An 18,891-nucleotide genomic window follows, 5' to 3' on the forward strand; every position below is an offset into this window, starting at 1 on the left:
TAATGGTTACTTGGGAAGACAAACACCATCACTTCGAACATCACCACCCTTCTTTTTCTTCCCCCAGCTTTATATGCTGAGCAGGATGTTGTACGGTGTGGAATATCCCTCTGGTCAATTGGGGTCAGCTGTCCCAGCTGTGTCCCCTCCCAACTCCCAGCCTGCTCGCTGATGGGGTGGTGTAAGAAGTAGAAAAGGCCTCGATTCTGTGTGAGCACTGCTCAGCAATTACAAAAACATCCCTGTATTATCAACACAGTTTTCAGCACAAATCCAAAACATAGCCCCATACTAGCTACTATGAAGAAAATTAACTCTATCCCAGCCAAAACCAGCACACTCTGCTCTGGGGCAGAGACCTGTGTGAGCTTTGGGACAAACAGATTGAGGAAAAGACCCCCAAAAGACTCCATAAATTCTGAGTCACACTTTGTCTTCACAATGTGGAGATAACATCCCAAAAAGCTTTTTCAAGCTGTAGGCCTCCTCATCGTGGTTATGGGTGCCCCTAGTCCTCCAGGGCTTGAGGTTTCCTATTGCTTGACAGTAATAGCCAAAGCAGGCCCAGGCACCAAGCTGCAGAGACGGAAAGGTCAGCACTCAACACACCATTTTTTGCATTCAGGAAAAAAAGAGCATGCTCAGATATGCAAGAGGAGCACAGAAATGGTCACTCATCGCACACAGGGCTACCAAACATGCCAGTTTTCCTGGACCTGCCTGGTGGGAAGCGAGAGAGCTGATTTTTGTCTGGGATTTCCAGAGGCGCAGCAGCCCAGCAGGCACCATAGCTGTGACTGGGTGGCTGTACGGCCTGAGGTCCTGGGCAAACAGCCACTCAACCTGCATGGGCCAGCATGTCTGGGAAGAGTTACAGATCTGGTAAAGGCACTATCTTCGAAGGGTCTGAGATTTTCAAACATACAAGGACAAGAGGAAATTATGGTGATAGTAGGTAGAAAAGGTAGGAAGAAACTGAAGAAAATAAGGTGTTATGGGCTTCAGACACATTTCAGGACAGATATGCTCCTAAAGATTGGTCTGATGGGATCAGTCCAGATCAATGAACTGCTCAGAACAAGTGGATTTCCTTCGGTTGTTCTTGCCCAGCCTTTCTTCTTGAGAAAACCAGGCCTTGGGGCAGGAGGGACTGGTATGCACCCAGGCCCTGTTGCAAGCTTGGCCACTGTGAGCTTCTGGACACGGGTCTTGCCAGTTTTACAATTTAGGCATACTGTGGAAAGCGTGCACAGATTATGCTACTTGGTCTTTCATATGTACAGCATTTGAAAAACTTTGTTGATTAAATGTGTTAGGGAACAGAATTCAGTGTTCAGGCCAGTCTCTTAGAGAAAACCTGCAGTGTTATAGGCATGTATGTTAAATGACTTTTCAGTGCTTGCCACCTTCTAATTTCTTTTAACTGAAGACTGTTTTAATTGTCTCTGTTTTTTACAGCTAAGAGTTTACGCCCAGCCACTGCAAATACACACGGCAGAATATGCAGCAAATGTAACAAAAATTGTATTCGACTTCTTTGAAGAGTACTTTAATTTGAGCTATTCTCTTCCAAAACTAGGTGATTATTAATACTTATATTTTTCATTTTGTTAATTCACTGTCATGGTTACATTGTGCTTTGGGGGAAAATGGAGCATGAAAGCTTTTGGTTGCTAACTGCTGATATTATGTCAGGATGTTTTAAAACTGTACCCATGTAGTTCAAGATGTTCTTAAATGTCATGAGGGAGGGTTGGTCTCAGTAACAGTTTAGTTACCAGTTCTCACTGGTAACTTCAGTTTGCTGAACTGAAGCACTGGTCCTGGCATGGTTATTTTCAACTGTCTTGTGGAAAATCAGGGGAAGCATTGGTATCATCAGCAAAGGAACATCGTGAGCTAAAATAGAGCCAGAAGAAGTTTGAGAAAAACATGTACCACTTCCATGGGAACTTCTGGACAAAAGTCAGCAGTGAGATAAGTGAAGATGTAAACTGCCAGAGAGTATGTCATGCTATTTATTAACCCTAGTGCAAAGTGGGTGTGTATCCACTTCTTAGAAAGATGAATGTGGTCCAGCGTATAATTTGTAGTTTCTACTGCTGGGCTAAAAAAAGACCCAGAGTTAAACAAGAGTGGCACACTATCAAATTTTGCCCGTGGTTACAAAATAAGCAAAGAAAAAGTAGTGCAGTTGGGCATCCTTTAGCTTTGGCTATCTGGACTCTGGATCTGATTTGCGCAGTTTGAACTAATAAAGTAGGGAATGTAATCAGAGTTTTGGAAATGCCCCCTCCTAAGACGTCCAAAGAGGTAATTCAGTTACGTTCATGAACTTAAAAGGATGGAAAAACATTAACTACAAACAAGTTAAGGCAATGTAATGGGGAAAAAAAAAACCCAAAACTTTGAAGACGATTAACGATGCTATGCAAACCTTTTATAGGCTATTCACACATGTACTTATTAGGCTAACCTGTATTACTTTAACAACAGATTTTTACCTCCTCCTTTCAAAACATCATCTGAGTTTACTGTAAATATCTGTTTGCATTTCAATGACAACTGAATTAGGGAAATCAGTACAATATGATGTTCTTTTGCACACTGGTCCTCAGTAATAATTGGGACTGTATCTTACCTATGCTTCATATTCAAACTTTCATTTCCATAAAAGCCTTATGATTTTGCCACGTCAGTGTATGGATAGGCGCCTGTCTGCACTACAGGGTGGACTGGTAACCCCAGGTCAGCAGTATCAGAGGGTAGATGCTCTTGTAGATTTTATACTCTTTTTCTGAGAATGTCTATTTGTTGGATCACAAATCTTGACTTACTATGTTGTTCTTTCAATATTAGAAGTCATCTAGATCAAACCTGATGAATCAAATCAGTTTCTGCATAATGGTTTATTTAAACATTGTATTTCACATTGATTTATGACTTCTGGCATTGCCGTTCTCCTTGTGATCCTCATTTTGACTGTCAGTGAAGCCCTTGCCAAACTATCAGCTTTGATTCTGTAATCAAGTTGTTTAAATTAAAATAAGTAATTCCTATCTTCTGTTAGGGTGGAGTGAGGGTTGTTTGTTCTATTCAGTTTTAAATCCATCTCTACTTTTTCACTAACCCACATAGAAAGGCTGTGGTCACTATTTGCAGAAGAAAATGCCAGTCCAATTGAGTTTGCAATTCTCATTTAAACCTGTATTGATTACTGACCACAAATGAGTGACCCCCACAAATTGTCAGGAGTAGAAGCAGATGTTGTTCACTGCATGGGGGATTTACTTCAGTTAACATGTCAATAAATATTTTTAATACAACAGTGTGACAAACAATGTCATGCTTCATTATGCTATGGATAGTTTCAGGAGATTTACTGCCTACACCGCATCCCCAGACAATACCATTAATTTCTGGACCCAAAATTAAGTAATGTATGATATGCACGCTCCCAGGAGGTGGCATAGCATCACCTCACAGGACAGATCCTCAGCTAGTGCAAGTGATCCTAGCTCTATTAATCTCAGCAGAGCCAGGGCGCTTGCTATCAGCTGCTGTAGGCCAGTCCCCTGCTTCTTAAACACAGGTTGTAGACTGCAGTCCACAGCAGTAAGCCGGAACCACAAAAGGTAAGCAAAACAGGCTGTGAATATGCAGAAAGAGGACAAGCTAAGTGGCTTAAAGGATACAGTGGTAATCATGTTCTCTTTCTTTCAACGCAGATAAAATAGCCATTCCAGATTTCGGGACAGGTGCTATGGAGAACTGGGGGCTGATCACATACAGAGAAACAAACCTGCTGTATGATCCCAACGAGTCGGCCACTTCCAACAAACAGAGAGTAGCTGCTGTGATAGCCCATGAACTCGTTCATCAGGTACATTTTAGGACACGAATCATTTTTACAGTGCTTCAAATGTGTAGTCGCAACATTTTAATCTTGAAAATACTGTCATTAACTCCATCTCGGGATCTTCTACGTGTGCTCACAATTTGATTGCAAAATATCATGTTAAAACAGTTCCCCGTTAGGGCTTTAAAGTACCATAACTACGCCTTTGAATTTTTCTCAGGAAGTTAGATGCTTGGGTCCAGACCGTGAGCCAGCTTATGAAAATCTGTCTGAAATGTCTTAAAGGAACTAATTTGCATGTGCAGATGTCTCTTTTGGGCAAGCAAATAGGGACAACTATACACTGTGGAGGCTGTCTGAAAACATCTCCTTACAAGCACAAATCATCAAATCAAGAGGAGGAAACTAAAAATATTTTCAGTGGCACATGAATCATTAGCAATCTCCCCAGTAATGTGCAATTTTATAATAAAAGTGATGTTTTAACACAAGGCGATGCCTGAATTCCTATTTAAACCCCAGAATTATGATAATTTTCATCTCGCAACAGGAAGAAATGTGAACAAATGAATGTTCTGTGTGGAGATGTGAGATACTGAAATGTACATTTACCATTTAGCTAACACTACATCTTTCAATGTTTACAACTGTAGTGGTTCGGAAATATTGTGACCATGGACTGGTGGGATGACTTGTGGTTAAATGAAGGATTTGCCACTTATTTTGAGTTCCTGGGAGTAAATGCTGCAGAACCAGATTGGCAAATGGTAATTATTTCTGTCTTATGGAGGGTTGGTGGGGCTGGGGGGACCATTTTGGAAGGGAGTAAAAATTAGACAAGGATGATGAAAACTTGAAGTATATCTATAGAAAACTAACATAGTGCAGTGCAACACAAAGAAAAAGTTGGTTTAAACTTTTCCACCTACCTATGTTATGGTTTGAAACTAGTCAAAATAAACTTTGCAAAGTTTTAGTCTGCGGGGAAGAGTCATTCTTTTTTAGCAACTGAGTCAAGTGTTTGGTTATTATTATGGCAAATAATACCTAGGTGCATTCTGGACAGAGCCTTAGCAATTTTGCAAGGTTGTTTAAAGGTCTAACCCTGGAAGATGGAGATTCCCCTTTATTTCTTTAGTTGGGCTGTAGTGTCTCTTCACAGGACTTGTCTTAGGATCGTTATCCGACCTGGTGAGGGTTGGGAACCTGGGCCTGTCTCCACAGCGTGGGCTATTCGTCAAGGAAAATATCAGATCCCCCATTCAGCTGCTGCCAACATTTTAAGTGTCATTTTAAATGCTCCAACTCAGACAACCTTTACTCCGCACAGCGCAAAAATAGGTAGTGATAGTGGATGGCCCACAGCACTAACTGTGCAGCAAAACCAACTCCAGTCACTTTAAGGGGGTTGCAGACAAAGAGGGTAGCCTTAAATATGCATTATACTCTGAGGAACGATAACAGTGTGTGAATAAAGGGAGGTTTCTTGCTCTCTCCTTCCTCCCTTCCCAAACAGATGTGATGGCGCATAGCAGGCGTATTTCCCCCAGCTGTCCAGGTGTAATGAGATTCTGGCTACTAGAAAGTATATAACATATGCCAGTGGAAGGAAGCAGGTTTTGCATAGGTTGAGCCCGTTGTCAAAATCTGCTAGCCCCTGAGCCTAGTGACTTTAGAAGCAGGCAGTGCCTACTCAGTGCTTCCCCTGCCTCCCTCCCCGCTCCCCATGAACCTCTCTTCTCATCCACGTCATATGAGGCTGAGAACAAAATCATTCCTAGGTCACTTCTTTTACAGTTTGAACTAGAGGATCTGTTGTGCTAACTACATAAGAAAAATTTTAATTACTGAGACTAAAATTTAAAAGACCTTTTTGTATCTAGACACTATGTTCATTTAAGATCCAAAGCCATTTCAGTGTTAGCATCCTATTGAGTATTAGAAGAGGAAAATTAAATAGAAATTTAGTCTTTTTTGGTCAATATTGATTAGGAAGTAAGGGGATTTTGACTGCAGGCCACTTAATCTTTTAAAACAATTATAATCACTTTAAAAAAATTATAAACCTTGGGATGGGGAACCCTGCCTCCTTCCTCCCTCCTTCCCCCCTCCTTCCCTTCCTCCCCAGCTCCACTTTTGCAAGAGAAACCCATAATGCTTTTCACTTTGTCACACTGTTTTGCACTTTGTCACACTGCTGAAATTGGTAATACAGGCTCCTTTTTTTGCCTGCTGTGGGGGTTTTTGTGTTATGATACACACAGGAAAACAGGATTTGCAAAAGGCAATTTATCTTAATTAAGGAAAAAATGTATCCCTCCCCTCTCAGACATAAAGTAAGAGTTTGCAAGTCCTTCTTTAGAGGAGTTGAAATTTCATTCCATTTCCAACTGCCTCCCCCTAGAGAAGCTGCAGTTCAAGTTACTTGTTTTGTGAAGTTAGGCGTATAGTCCTGCCTTTGTCTCTATTCTAACATCTTCTTTTTCTCAGCTTGAACAGGTTTTAATTGATGATGTGCTTCCTGTAATGAAGGATGACTCTTTGCTGTCTTCCCACCCAATTGTGGTCAGCGTGTCATCTCCAGCTGAAATCACCTCTGTGTTTGATGGGATATCCTACAGTAAGGTAGGATATCCTCCTGTTGTGACTTTGAATGCAAAGAAAGTGGAGGCTTGGGAGAAGAGATAAAAGTCAGGGGAGCTTGTAATCATAACTCCTAACCCACTTGGGCTGTGTCTGTGCAGATCCTTTTTCTGGGACGTTCCCGACTGTTGTCAGTGATGATTCAGTCAAAAGCAACTGTGAGAGGAGCAGTGCAGCCAGAGCCTCGGTCAGCCACTGTGCACCATGCAAACCTGCTCACAGCATGCAGAGGTGCAGGGAAATCACAGTGTCAGCAGCTTCTGCCACTACAGTTGTCAGTTTTAAAATTATCCTAAACCAGATACTAAGCACATCCCTCTCCCATCACCTCATGTGCTGATGCAGCCCAGTTAAGCCTCATAATCTAATGCAAGGGCAGATGATGGAAGGGCAGATGTCCAGGTGTCCTCTCCCTCACTTCCCCATCACACCTTCAGGGCAGTATAACTTCTATTTTGAGGAAGCAAGGCAGGGAACCAAGCAGTGAAAACAGGAAAGTAACTTTTTGTCTCATGTTGCTCACAGTATCCCAGCCACCCAAGAAGCCTTAGCAAAGATGGGCTACACCAGCCTCTACTGGCATTGGCCCTAAACTGGGAGATGAGTTAGCTCCCCATTTCACTGAGAGTTGTGGAGCTCAGGACTGACTTGGAGTACAGTAGTCTGTAGCCCAGGAGGTGGTAGAGGACATCCCATTAGGTATTTGACAAGATTTTTGCTCATCCTGGGGCTGTCCCTGTCAGTGGCGGTGGGGACCTGTGCCTATAAAGGCTCTCTCAGGAGCCAGCTGGAACTGACTGGAAGAATACCCTGGGTCTGTCTGAGCAGCAAGACGCCAGGATGCTGGTGCTGTCCAACCGCTGTTGTGACCAGGGCGCACAGAGGCCTCCCTGAGCCCACGGCCGCTGGTAGTACTAGCTGTGTGGGGCGGCAGCCAGGAGCTCAGCACTTGTGGAAAAGTGCTTTGAGGTCCAGAGCATTAGAGAGGCCAGCAGCTGTGCTGAGGGTCGCCACTTTGATGTGGTCAGCAGGATCCGGTCTAGGAGGCTGAAGCTGGCTCATGTCCCTCCATATCAGATATAGCCAAAGCCATTTTGTCCTTAGACAACCCTTAGACACAGAACAAAGCAGGTCTCCCCCAGACTCCCTGGTATCTAACCAGGGAGTCCCTTGACTCAGGCATCCTGACAACACTGTTGCTTCTAGTTATTTTTTTCAGTGCATTAAGAGACAAGTCTGAAGAAACACAGGAGGAAACACCCCTGTCCCTCTTCCCTCTCACCAACACATATGCCACCAAGGTGAGGAAGGAGCTGGGACTCTGCTCACTCTCTCCTCAACCAGCCATCTCCCATGTTGCTTCTGACCCTGATACACCATGTTTGTGTTGACAGCTTCTTGTATGACTCTGTCAGTGTTTCCTATCTGATGCCATAACAAGTTTCCACCGAACACACAAAATCCACCATCATTAAATCCTGCTTGTTACTTTCTCTCCAAGCTGCCATGATCAGCTAAACGTGAAGTATGTATTGCATTGACTTTAGCTTTAGCTGTGCTAGAGTCTGTAGCCGTAGATATTACTTTTATTGGCTAGACTTGATCCATCCATTTCCATCAGTTTTCTGTTTTCAATTGTTAAATCCCCTATCCAACAATACAACCAGTATTTATTGCATCATAAATGCCTCACAGTCAAATCATAAACCATGTGAAAACCTGCACTGTGTAACACTGTTCTTAAATCAAACTAACAAAAGTCAAGAAACATACAGAGCTAAATCAAATACTCTGGACCAAAATGTATTTTAGTGGTGAGCTAAGCAAGAGACATACTTTTGCATGATCTGAAAAAACAATGGAGAAAAAAAATCCTAGCTTATACTCATCTCTTTGTGCCTAGATAATTGCTACATGAACTCATTTTTTTTTTAAGCGAAAACACTTGAGGACTTGGGCATTGTTTGGGAACAGTCTGCTTGGGATATAATTTGGCTTGGGATATAATTTGGCTTGAATGAGAAAGTCTTCATGTAGATTTAGCTCAAATTACTTTTGGTATTTATATATAAATGCATGACAAAATTAACTTGTTTCTTTTTGGCTTTATTTTGGCTTCTCTTTTGCATTTTTCTTATAAAAACAATCTCCTCATGATAATATTCATCACTAAACAAATAAAGCATAATTTGGAATGGTCTTTGTTAGTTTTACCAGAGCAATTACAGGGTTTATACAATCCTAAAACTCTAATGAATTGCCTAAGGGTCTGTGGAGTCATTGCAGTGTATTCTGTAAGGGAACCTCTAACTGCTGTATGATTGGTAGGGCATTATGCGCCTAGGAAAGCTGTACTAGAGTAGAGCTGGTGACTACAAAATTAATGTATATAATTTTTTTAATCTGCTCTTAAAAAGTAATTGCATCTCACTTTTTTCCCAGTGTAACCTTCTCTCTCAGTTTGAAAGATTCTATTAAAGTAACAATGAGATTTTTTGGTTTTGGAGTTCAAATATTGATTACCTTTTCAGAAAACATACTTAAATAAGTTCTGCTAGAAATTTGCTTTTGGACCCCCACATTTTTGGAACCTCCTAGCTAAAGAACTTTAGGATTAAATGTTCCACATTTCTGCCACATACAATCTTGTCATATACTTGGCAATTACTACAACTCTCTAGGAGAAGTTATGTGGGTGTTGATAAAAGACTCCCCCCGACATCCCCACCGGGCAAAGTCAGCTATTCAAATCAAGGTCACTTTCCTGAACCTCCCCAAATAGTTGAAGAAAGGAAAGTTATTAAAACACTGGAGTTCCTATAACCAGTGACTTTGTTAGGATGAGTTTTTCTCAAACGCACTCCACCATGGACTACAGAGGAATGACAAAAGTAGGGGGAAGAGACTGAAAAGCAGCAGTGGAAGATGCAAGGGGCTAACTATACATTGCAATTTAAAGCAAAAGAAATCTCCGCTGTTCCCAAATGCATGCACAAGTGCGTATTTCTACTCTAACTTTTAATATAAATGGAAGGGGATGGTCTATGAGAGGTGATATCAGATAAGAAGTGGCTGATGATAGACAAAGTTGAGGAACTGAAGTACCCTAGCGCATACATGTGGCCTTATGATCACCATTAATCATAAGCAGCCTTATGATTACCCCTAATGGATATCTGTCCTAAATTTTACTGAGTTGTTTTTGAACATATTTCATGGCAAACACGTTAAATTACTGTGTCAGAAAAGAGTCATCTGCTGACCACCTTGATGCTGCAACAATAGTCCAGAAAGCAGTTTGAGGCATATCTGTTCAAACAGTCACTCTGCTGTGACTCATGCAGTCAAGTTGTTATTCTCAGACACGTAAATAGGGGAGACAAGATTTACTGAGAATTCAAATAATGCTCTTGTTTTCATGGGACAACTGGATTTTTAAACCATTCATAGCATTAGGCTCTCAGCTGCCCTTTGATTTAGTTCGGAAAATGAAAACATGTTAATCCTAAAATCATATTTTGCGTTTTAGATTGGGTTTGTACTGCTTTTGTTTTTCATCATTTTGTGCCCACCCTGTTCTTTGTTCCACATGACTTTTCTACTTCTCTCTCCTGTCTTCCCTTTGTTTCTTTCTTCCTTCAAGGTCCTAATTGGTTTTTTTTCTGTGACACCCAAGTAACTTCCCGGATCCCAATTCTACCCTGCTTCAGAGGCCAAAGCTCTTACACCAGTCCTCAGCAAAGCTCATTCTGAATCTTGAGATGGCATCCCCAACATGTAAAGCCCCAAACTTGCAGCATTTTTGGAGTTCCCTACCTGTTGGGCATTCAGCAGAAGTCACTTCCTCTATCAGGCTGTGCTGCTGGACAGGGCTAGTTCCCCAGCTGCCCTCACCCCTGTCCTGTTCAAAGTGAAACAGGGATCCCCACTCACAGAAACTGGTAGAGTGGCAGGACAGTAATCCCCAGCAGCAGGGCTTGGGAGCCCTTCCACTGGCACAGCTGAACTTGGAAATGGGTGTCTGATCACAGCTAAAGACCAACTCTCACATCCAGAATTAAGCTCCGGTAGGCAGGCATGCCATGCCATGAAGGAATTAGAAAAACCACTTCCTTAGTCAGATGGATGGTTTCTATTTTTGCCTTATAAAATATTCGTTCACATGTTGCTTTTTAGATGAACGGAAAGCCACTGTTAGAGCAGCGTGGAATGACCTTCTCCCCTTTCCCTTTGTCCTCAGGGTGCATCGATCCTCAGAATGCTTCGAGACTGGATTACACCAGACCTCTTCCAGAAAGGCTGTCAGGTAAGGGTGGCACCAAAACATGCCAGAAATGCAGCCCATCCTCGTGTGACAGTAGCAAAGCCATTATTCAAAAAGTTAATACCAGAGATCCTGGTATTAGTAACAAAAGTATTTAATGCATTTCAGTACTGAGTGGACAATGTCAAGGGGAAGAAGTTCCATGCTCCCACTGAAGCAGGAATGTGAACTGCATTAAGATTTGATAGCCTGCCAGTGAGGACCTAAATTCATGACAGCTTTTAGTGGAGAAACCTCCTCCACCCCACTGTTATTCTGTTGTCAGCTAGGATCCCCTCATTCAGCTGTAAATTATCTCCGCAGCTTCATATGGCCACAATCCTCCAATCCACCCAAGCCTGCTATGCAGGGACACTTACAGGCATAAGATCATCCATGCCCTGATGCAGGGACACCCAGCCCTAGAGAGCCGAGGTATGGCACAGTTCATAGTCCTTTCTCATGGAGGAAAAAATGTGATGCTACAAAATTATGGAAAGAAAAAATGGGAGAAAGGAGCCCTCCCAGAAAGAGGAAGGTTATCTGCTCTTTCCTCTGAACCAACATCTGTCGTCTCTGAAGAGCTGCAGTGCAGGTTTACCACATTTTTTCTTACCTCCCTGCCTCATGGGGAGCACATTTGTGGGCTGCTACAAGACAGTTGTATTTTCCTTTATTTTCCCTTTCATATATTCAATCAGGACATCAAATATCAAAATACAGCTACCTTGTCCACAAGAGACTAATACTTCCTCTCTACTCAGAGCCTTCAAGAACATTAAAGTAGGTAGCTGTGGCTAACAGTGAAACAAACAGCACCATCTACTGACTAAACATCACCAGGATCGAGATAACAGGGTAGGAAAGCACTCGTTAAGCAGCCAGGTAAGACACAGGACAGGAATAGTGTTTAGGAGGTGCAAACACTTAGCTGAATACCATTATTCCTTGTAATAGTCATTTTGATCACAGCTTAGAGGGGACTAGACTTTCCTACTTCCACTCTGAGTCCACAGCTAGTGAAATCTCCTGAAATAGTTTCCTTCTTCTAAACGTCTTACATTAGACAGAAATTTGCAACAGGGTATGCTGGTGTCCATTCAAACAAAATACAAAGAACTCTTCGAGTACAAATTTATTTCATACTAACAAGTCACACTGGAAAATGCTGACTTTTAACGTTACGGGATGCCTTGGAAAGCAAAGGAGCTTCATCAGCTGAATAATGATCCATTTGACCACCTACTCACAATACTACTGCCCATGGATAGATACTCTGTACAACTGATCTGTACTCTCTGTATCTCTGTACAACTGAGTATGTGTATTGTTTTCATAGGCAAAGAAGAAAGACCTGGTAGTATTTTCACAGTCTTCTACCTCTCTCTAGGCATATTTGAAGAAACACCATTTCCAGAATGCCAAGACACAACAATTTTGGGAAGCTCTGGAAGCGGTACGTTCTGCAGCAACCCAAACCCTTGCTAATAAATGTTTCATATCTCACCCACTCATTTCAGTTTCCCAAACTTTTTATATTCTGTAGCTCTTCTGTCAATGAGAGATCACAAGCTAGGCAGCTTCCCAGTATATTCCAACACATCTTATTTCTAGCAAATATATATTATTTCCTCATTTCTTGACATAAGACTGTGGGAGTGGAATAAGAAACAAGAAAGGAGGCCTTGCTATCAAACAGCCTGCTACTGAAACATTCCCCCCGCAACTCGAACTCATTTCATGGGTGAAAACATCCCTCATCCACCACACACATGCACCCTATACTCTCCCTTATCTCTAACCAGATTCAGCTGTTTGAAAGCTCTCAACAGTATCCATTCCCAAGTAATTTTGGTGCTTATCTCCGTCTCTAGCTTCTGAGTCTCAGCTGGGTCATCCTCTGTGCCACAATTTTCTGATCTTTCCTTTTCCTTGAGGCTGGGCTGTTTCTTTCCATCTATCTCATTACCCCCAAAAGCCCACCTGCATACTACCAGGTTCTTCCCCGATAATATTTCCTTTCCTTGCACCACTGCGAACGCTTACACAGCCGAAGTTGCACTTTTGTGTCTCCTTTCAAGTTCCCATCTTCTCCTTGCTCCCAGACTTTTTCCCGCTCAGCAGGGCTTCTTCCTGCTCTTTCACTGGTGCTCTGCATCTTCGTGTGATCTACCTCATCTGAAGAAGGAAACAGTGACCCTAGCTCCCTTCCTTCACAGGTGGCATCCTGGGGAGGCAGTGGCAGCTTTCTCCAGCTTCAGTCTCTAGGACAGAAGCTCACAGTCGACAGAATGGATCAAATTTTACATTAGTGTAGCTGCTGGTGGTTAATACTGGCTCCTCCTTCACACTCAAAACAGGGCATGCTGCAAGGAGCCTTTGGGCTTTGAGAAGTCTCTTTATGTCCTTTCTGTCCTGTTCGGTTATTTCCTCAGAAAAAATGGAAAGATCTTAGAGCATGCAAGAGGCCTCAAAGGTTCCTCAGTATTTCTTGTCCATGTTACTGGCCAGTCTCTTGCCCACATACTTCTCATTTCCTCTGTCCATGTTCAAGTTTCCAGCTCATTCCTTCTTTCAATGACAGACACCATAAAAGTATTTAATGGAGTATTTTTTGTGCTGAACCTGCTCTTTCCTCTACCCCTTTCTGCTCTTCTTCCTCTCAATATCAGAGATATTTATTTTTTTCCCTTTTTGGACTGAATTTGCTTTTTCACTGCAACCTTCTCTCATCATTCATAGGCAAGTAATAAACCTGTGAAGGAAGTCATGGACACATGGACTAGGCAGATGGGCTACCCTGTTTTGGAGATGGGAAGTAATTCAGTATTCACACAGAAACGTTTTCTCTTGGATCCTAATGCAAATGCTTCTCATCCTCCTTCTGATCTTGGGTAAGTTCCTGCTGTAAATGTCTATCCAAAACAGGCAGAAATACTGTACAGATACTCTCTTCAACTGACATAACACGTAGGCAGTGTTATACCCATTCTTGCTAAACTTACTCTCAGCATTTGTTTTTAAAAAGAAACCAGCAGGAAGTTAGATACAAATATTTCAAATTTAGGACACCATCAGCCCTTTGTCTCAGGGTTTCTTTCTCAAACACAGCAGAGTAAAATTGGACAGGGTCTCAGAAAATCTTATTTCCACACACAGACAGCTCAGATGGTTGCAAGTCATCCGTTGAACCACTGCAAATTATAATCTGCCAGACTAAGGAAAACTGACACAAAATTGTCTCTGTCCAGAAATCAGATACCATGATCCAGGTGTTTTAGACCATAATAGTTTATTCCTTTTCCTATATGGTATAGGATCTATAATACATCACAGCGTCTTCGCATACAATACAGGGTCTTCTCTACATGTCTTAAAAATGTGAGTTACTGTGAAATAGCTAGTCATGTATAAATGTTATTAATCCTCATCAAGAGCTATTTTTTTCCTATTTAACTCAGGATGGTATTGCTTAATTTTACCCATCTAAAAGATAGTTATCTAGTCAAAGTTAGCCATCTTGGGCTCTCATGTGGCCAGACAGCCAGCTGCAGACGTTCATCTACCCTATTCAAGACAGGTGGGATACTGTATATGAGCATATTTCTTAATTAACAGATGACTAACCTGAGGGGAGATGAACCCTACCTGTGGGTTGGTGGACCTGCACAGAAAAACGGCTTGGCTGCACCATGACATTAACCAGCTGAATAACTGTTCAGAGCTGGCATTGTGTATATTCTTAGCCAGCCCAAATTTTGAGGCAATATGACTTTGCTAACATTTCAGTGAAAGAGATTCAAGTAAACCTATATTAGGAAGGTTTCGTTCCTTGAACTCGCCCAATCAACTAAACCAATAAAACTTGCCTGTATGAACCAGAACTAAATCTACCCAAATGCAATTTTCCATTAGCTTCTACCAGTTATTTTAATACAAAGAGCAAGAACAAGGAGAAAATGAAGAAACAGTTGTGGTCACTTTATTTCATTCTGATTAAAAAGAAAAAACTTGAGCAATGAGAAGGCCCATGGTATTGGCAGTTTTGGATAAGCATCAAAAGAGTTGAGATGAGATAATAACCCGTGTATTTGCAACATTGTATTTCTCCCAACATATAAGCAGAAAAGTTTGCAGGCTTTTGAAGCAACTCTAGCTGCAAACTACAGCACTGTGCCATCTGAAGGCTGGTGTTACAGACTATTCAGGAAAAAATACTTCTTTGTGTTGAAAATTTTGACTTATTGCACTATGCTCTGAGGTAGCAGACTCAGGAATCTCACTTTTGCATGGCTTCAAGACTTACAGTACATTGCCATTTGTCATTTCTTGGGTAGAAATCCCAGCCCTGTTCTACCTTAACCTGTCAAGAAGCTGAGCTGTGCACTGCCCCTGCTATTCCCAAAGTGAGAGGGGAATTTGTTTCTAAATATGTGGGGTTTATAAATTACTTTAAAATAAAATGCAGTAATATATATTATAATGCTTATATCATCTATCCTGGAACAGACTTACTCCCTTGCCTAGAAGTCAATCTGCTGAAAATCAATACCTCCACTTTCCACCCTCACAGATGGGGATGAGGAAGCTCCTGAAGAGATCCTACCCCAGATGGGACTGGCTTATTTCATGTCCGGGTGCGGGGTTTTGATTTAAGCAGTGAAAACTCCAAGCCTTGTGTATGCTTTATTCTCTGAACCCTGCAGGGATACTCTCCTGAGCTGCCTGCTTGTTTCAAGCTTGTTTGGCTTGAAAGAGTCCTCTCCTGCCTGCTGGCACTCAAAAGAAATGGAAGTTCAAAAACTTGTGCTCTTAAAATAGTGCTGCTGGGCAAATATGTAACTACAGCATAGCATGTCAGGAACACGTCCTCAATATGCACAGTTAACAGGACACAGCTATTATATCTTACGCTCAGGAAAAGTATTTATGTATGTAATCTCAGGAACATATAAAGAAAACTAAATAAAATCCCCCTCATTAAATGCATTTACAAAACCAGGGTTTAAAAAAAAAATCTTTTATGGGCTTTCTCTTGGGGAAACACAATACTGGGGCTTCTGGCCAAACAATAACCTCTCTAAATTCCATGGCAGTAAGCTCCATAAGAGACCTAGTAAAAAATCTGTATAAATCTGTTAAGATATTTTTGTTTAGAAGATACAAAACAATAGCTGATCTTTCTTCCTGGAGGCAGCAGGAGATACCATAGCCTTCATTTTGGTATTTTCTGGAAGTTAATGACCATTCACTTAATCCAAGGTTGTAAAGACGACCCAGGTTTTCCTGTAGTGCTGGTCACCAGGGGGTTTAAGATAGAAGAAAAATCTCCCTGGGATGGACCGTAATATGATAACATGGAACAGCTATTGACTGTTCAAAAGGGCTTAATAATTTTAGCAGCCCTATGCAGGTGGCTGTGCAGGTACGCTCACGGCATGCTCTGCCGTCCTACTTCCCTGACTGCCTGGTCACGGTCTTGGTCAGGCTGTGCCATGGCTCCCTTCCAGCCCAAATGTCTCAGCTTTGTCCTGGGCTGAGGAGCCTGTACCTACCCACTGAAAGTAATCAAGGAATTGAAAAGCAAGAGGTAAGGTCACATTTGTCTCCCAGTGCTTTATAATGGAGGAACTAGGGTAGTCTTGGAGAAGGAAAATAGGCTGGAAAAGGCAAGAGATCCTACTGACTGTATCACAGTGGTTGCTTAAGCTCTTTCAGTTTTCCCATCTGTAAAAAAGGTTTCATAATACGTAACCACTTCTTTCAAGTCAGCATTGCAAAGATTAACTGGTGTCTGCACAAAGCCCTAGACACATCAACATTAACAGCGACACCAACCATCCACATATAATCACCTTTTACTAAATTAATTGCTTTGTACCCTGCTAGATTATTATCTGACATGACATGACATGAAGATACTGATTAGCAGGGCTGCATATTCCAGAGCTGTGGTAATAAGCTACACAGTATAGCACAATGGAAATTCATTCACGTGATCTCTCTCTGATTATGGGTAATTATTGCCCTCTTCAGCATATACCAAGAGGTGAAGATTGCATTCAGAAGGACATGGCCCTAGCAGTTCCATTGATTTAAAAAAAAAAAAAAAAAGAACCAGATAAATTGTGCAGCTTTCAGACTTAACTTTAGGCATGTAATTAACACAGTACCATATTAACTTGACTAATACATCAACATCGGACACTGGACAAAATCTTACTCCATTCCCTTGCTCAGTCCACCAAAGGCATTTTGAGAACTATTCATAAATACAAAGTATTAAGACAAGCTACTGCTATTCCCCATCTCTAGAGCATGAACATGCTCAGACACTTCACACTTTTTATTTTGCTTTTCAGGGAATATAACTGCCCCAATCATACCACACCGATACCTGACATTTTGTTGCCTGAATAGAGTATCATAGCACAGAAACATCTTTATAACATAAACAACAGCTATTGGTAAAACGCTATGTTTTGTTTCAAGGGATATTTGGTAAATTTATATGTAGATAAGCACACAGTTGGCTTCATAAAACAAGATGTAAGCATTAAACCAAATAAAAAGATACATTGGAGATTTATTTTTAGCATTTGGTTTCAAATGTCATTTGATTCTCTTTCCCTTTAAATAATTTCAGTTACAAATGGAGTATACCAGTGAAATGGAGACTTGGGAATTCAACAAATTATACTTTCTACAACACGTCAGATTCTGCAGGTAATCTTCCCCTTCTCTTTTAAGAATAATGAATGGATAAAGCTTTTCAATGTCCTTAACAAGAAATAAAATACAGAATTAACTTTCATGCTTTTCAGTTTTCAGATCCGGGAACCAGCACACAGCTTGGTTGTGCTGAAGTTAGTAGTCATTTCTGCAATAAGATTATTATTTCCCCTATACACACATTATGTCAATTTAGGCCCAATTCAGTAAAGTGCTTAAGCATGTGTTTAAATCCAGTCCTATTCAAGGAAGCATCTAAGCATACTCTTAATTATGACATACTAAAATCAATGGGACTTAGATATGCCCTTTGTCAAGCCTAAGAAAAGAGGTGAAGTGGGAGGCTGATGAACGCATCTGTGGCATGGTAAACTGGTAATCTGAGTTCAGTTTAAGAAAAAGAGCTACAAATGATTAAACAAGTTTTCTAATGCTGATTTCAGGAATGAGGAAATACCTACATGGCTATTTTTGACGATTGTTCTATGATGCAGTCAAATCTGGATTTCTTATTCTACAACTCTAGTGGCCAAAAATGAGGAAAAAATGGGGAAAAAAAAGAAAAACATTACTGACTTTTTGATGTTTTAAATTTCATCACGTGTTGGAATTTCAGAAATATCACCATCAGCTCTTCTCTTCTTGTACTTGTTTGAATATTACCTATTTAAAATGTAATTTGTCTTTTGTTCTGCACTTTCTTTTTACATGGTTGGTTTTAATATCCATGCAAAAGCAAACAAAAAAGTCTTGTCATGATACAATCAGAGATTAACACAAAGAAATTTACCTTCTCTAACTTCCACATGATGTTACGGTGGGCTGCAGGGGGCTATTAACTTGACAAAGCCTGCAAAGACATGATTAGGTGCTTATTTCTAAATCCGTAAAAATCTTGGCTAGTAGGGCAAACAGCAACTCTAGGGAAAAAATGCATTTTGAAATACCTTGTATGGGTCATCCAAACAGAAAAGTGCTTTTAACTCCAGCCACCCGCAAACCACAGATTGAAGACCACTGCTTTCAATGGGCAATAGGAAAACTTTCATAACTAGCACCACCAACTGGACCAGGCCAAGCTTCTGAGAAAGGAACATTTTTCAAGGATTCATTTTAAATGGGAAATTCCTTAAACATGAGTGCTTGAGTAAAGTCTCAGCCTGTTTTGTAATTCCTTTATCTATAGCTACAAAAATTGAATCAGAGAAGAGTACAGGGAAGAAAACCCTTAAAAAGTTAGTTGAAATAAACTGAAAAATGAAACAAATGGAGGATAAAATATGATAACTTTAAAACTAATAGTAATCATGAGGGTGAAAAACCTTTTAAAAGAGATATTTGCAAGAACTGTTTC

General features: G+C 41.1%; 1 protein-coding gene across 1 annotated transcript in view; it reads left to right on the plus strand.

Moving 5' to 3' along the window:
* Nucleotides 1–18,891, plus strand: part of ENPEP (glutamyl aminopeptidase) — a 41,208-nt gene that overhangs the window by 15,740 nt on the left and 6,577 nt on the right. The window contains exons 4-11 of the mRNA XM_009273587.1: nucleotides 1,459–1,579; nucleotides 3,729–3,883; nucleotides 4,513–4,626; nucleotides 6,350–6,484; nucleotides 10,743–10,808; nucleotides 12,196–12,261; nucleotides 13,548–13,699; nucleotides 17,452–17,531. Coding sequence (XP_009271862.1) covers nucleotides 1,459–1,579; nucleotides 3,729–3,883; nucleotides 4,513–4,626; nucleotides 6,350–6,484; nucleotides 10,743–10,808; nucleotides 12,196–12,261; nucleotides 13,548–13,699; nucleotides 17,452–17,531 — 889 coding nt within the window. The remainder of the gene's footprint in view (nucleotides 1–1,458; nucleotides 1,580–3,728; nucleotides 3,884–4,512; nucleotides 4,627–6,349; nucleotides 6,485–10,742; nucleotides 10,809–12,195; nucleotides 12,262–13,547; nucleotides 13,700–17,451; nucleotides 17,532–18,891) is intronic.

This window comes from Aptenodytes forsteri, unplaced genomic scaffold (genome assembly GCF_000699145.1).
Source record: "Aptenodytes forsteri isolate BGI_AS27 unplaced genomic scaffold, ASM69914v1 Scaffold93, whole genome shotgun sequence".
Taxonomy (NCBI): Eukaryota; Metazoa; Chordata; class Aves; order Sphenisciformes; family Spheniscidae; genus Aptenodytes; species Aptenodytes forsteri.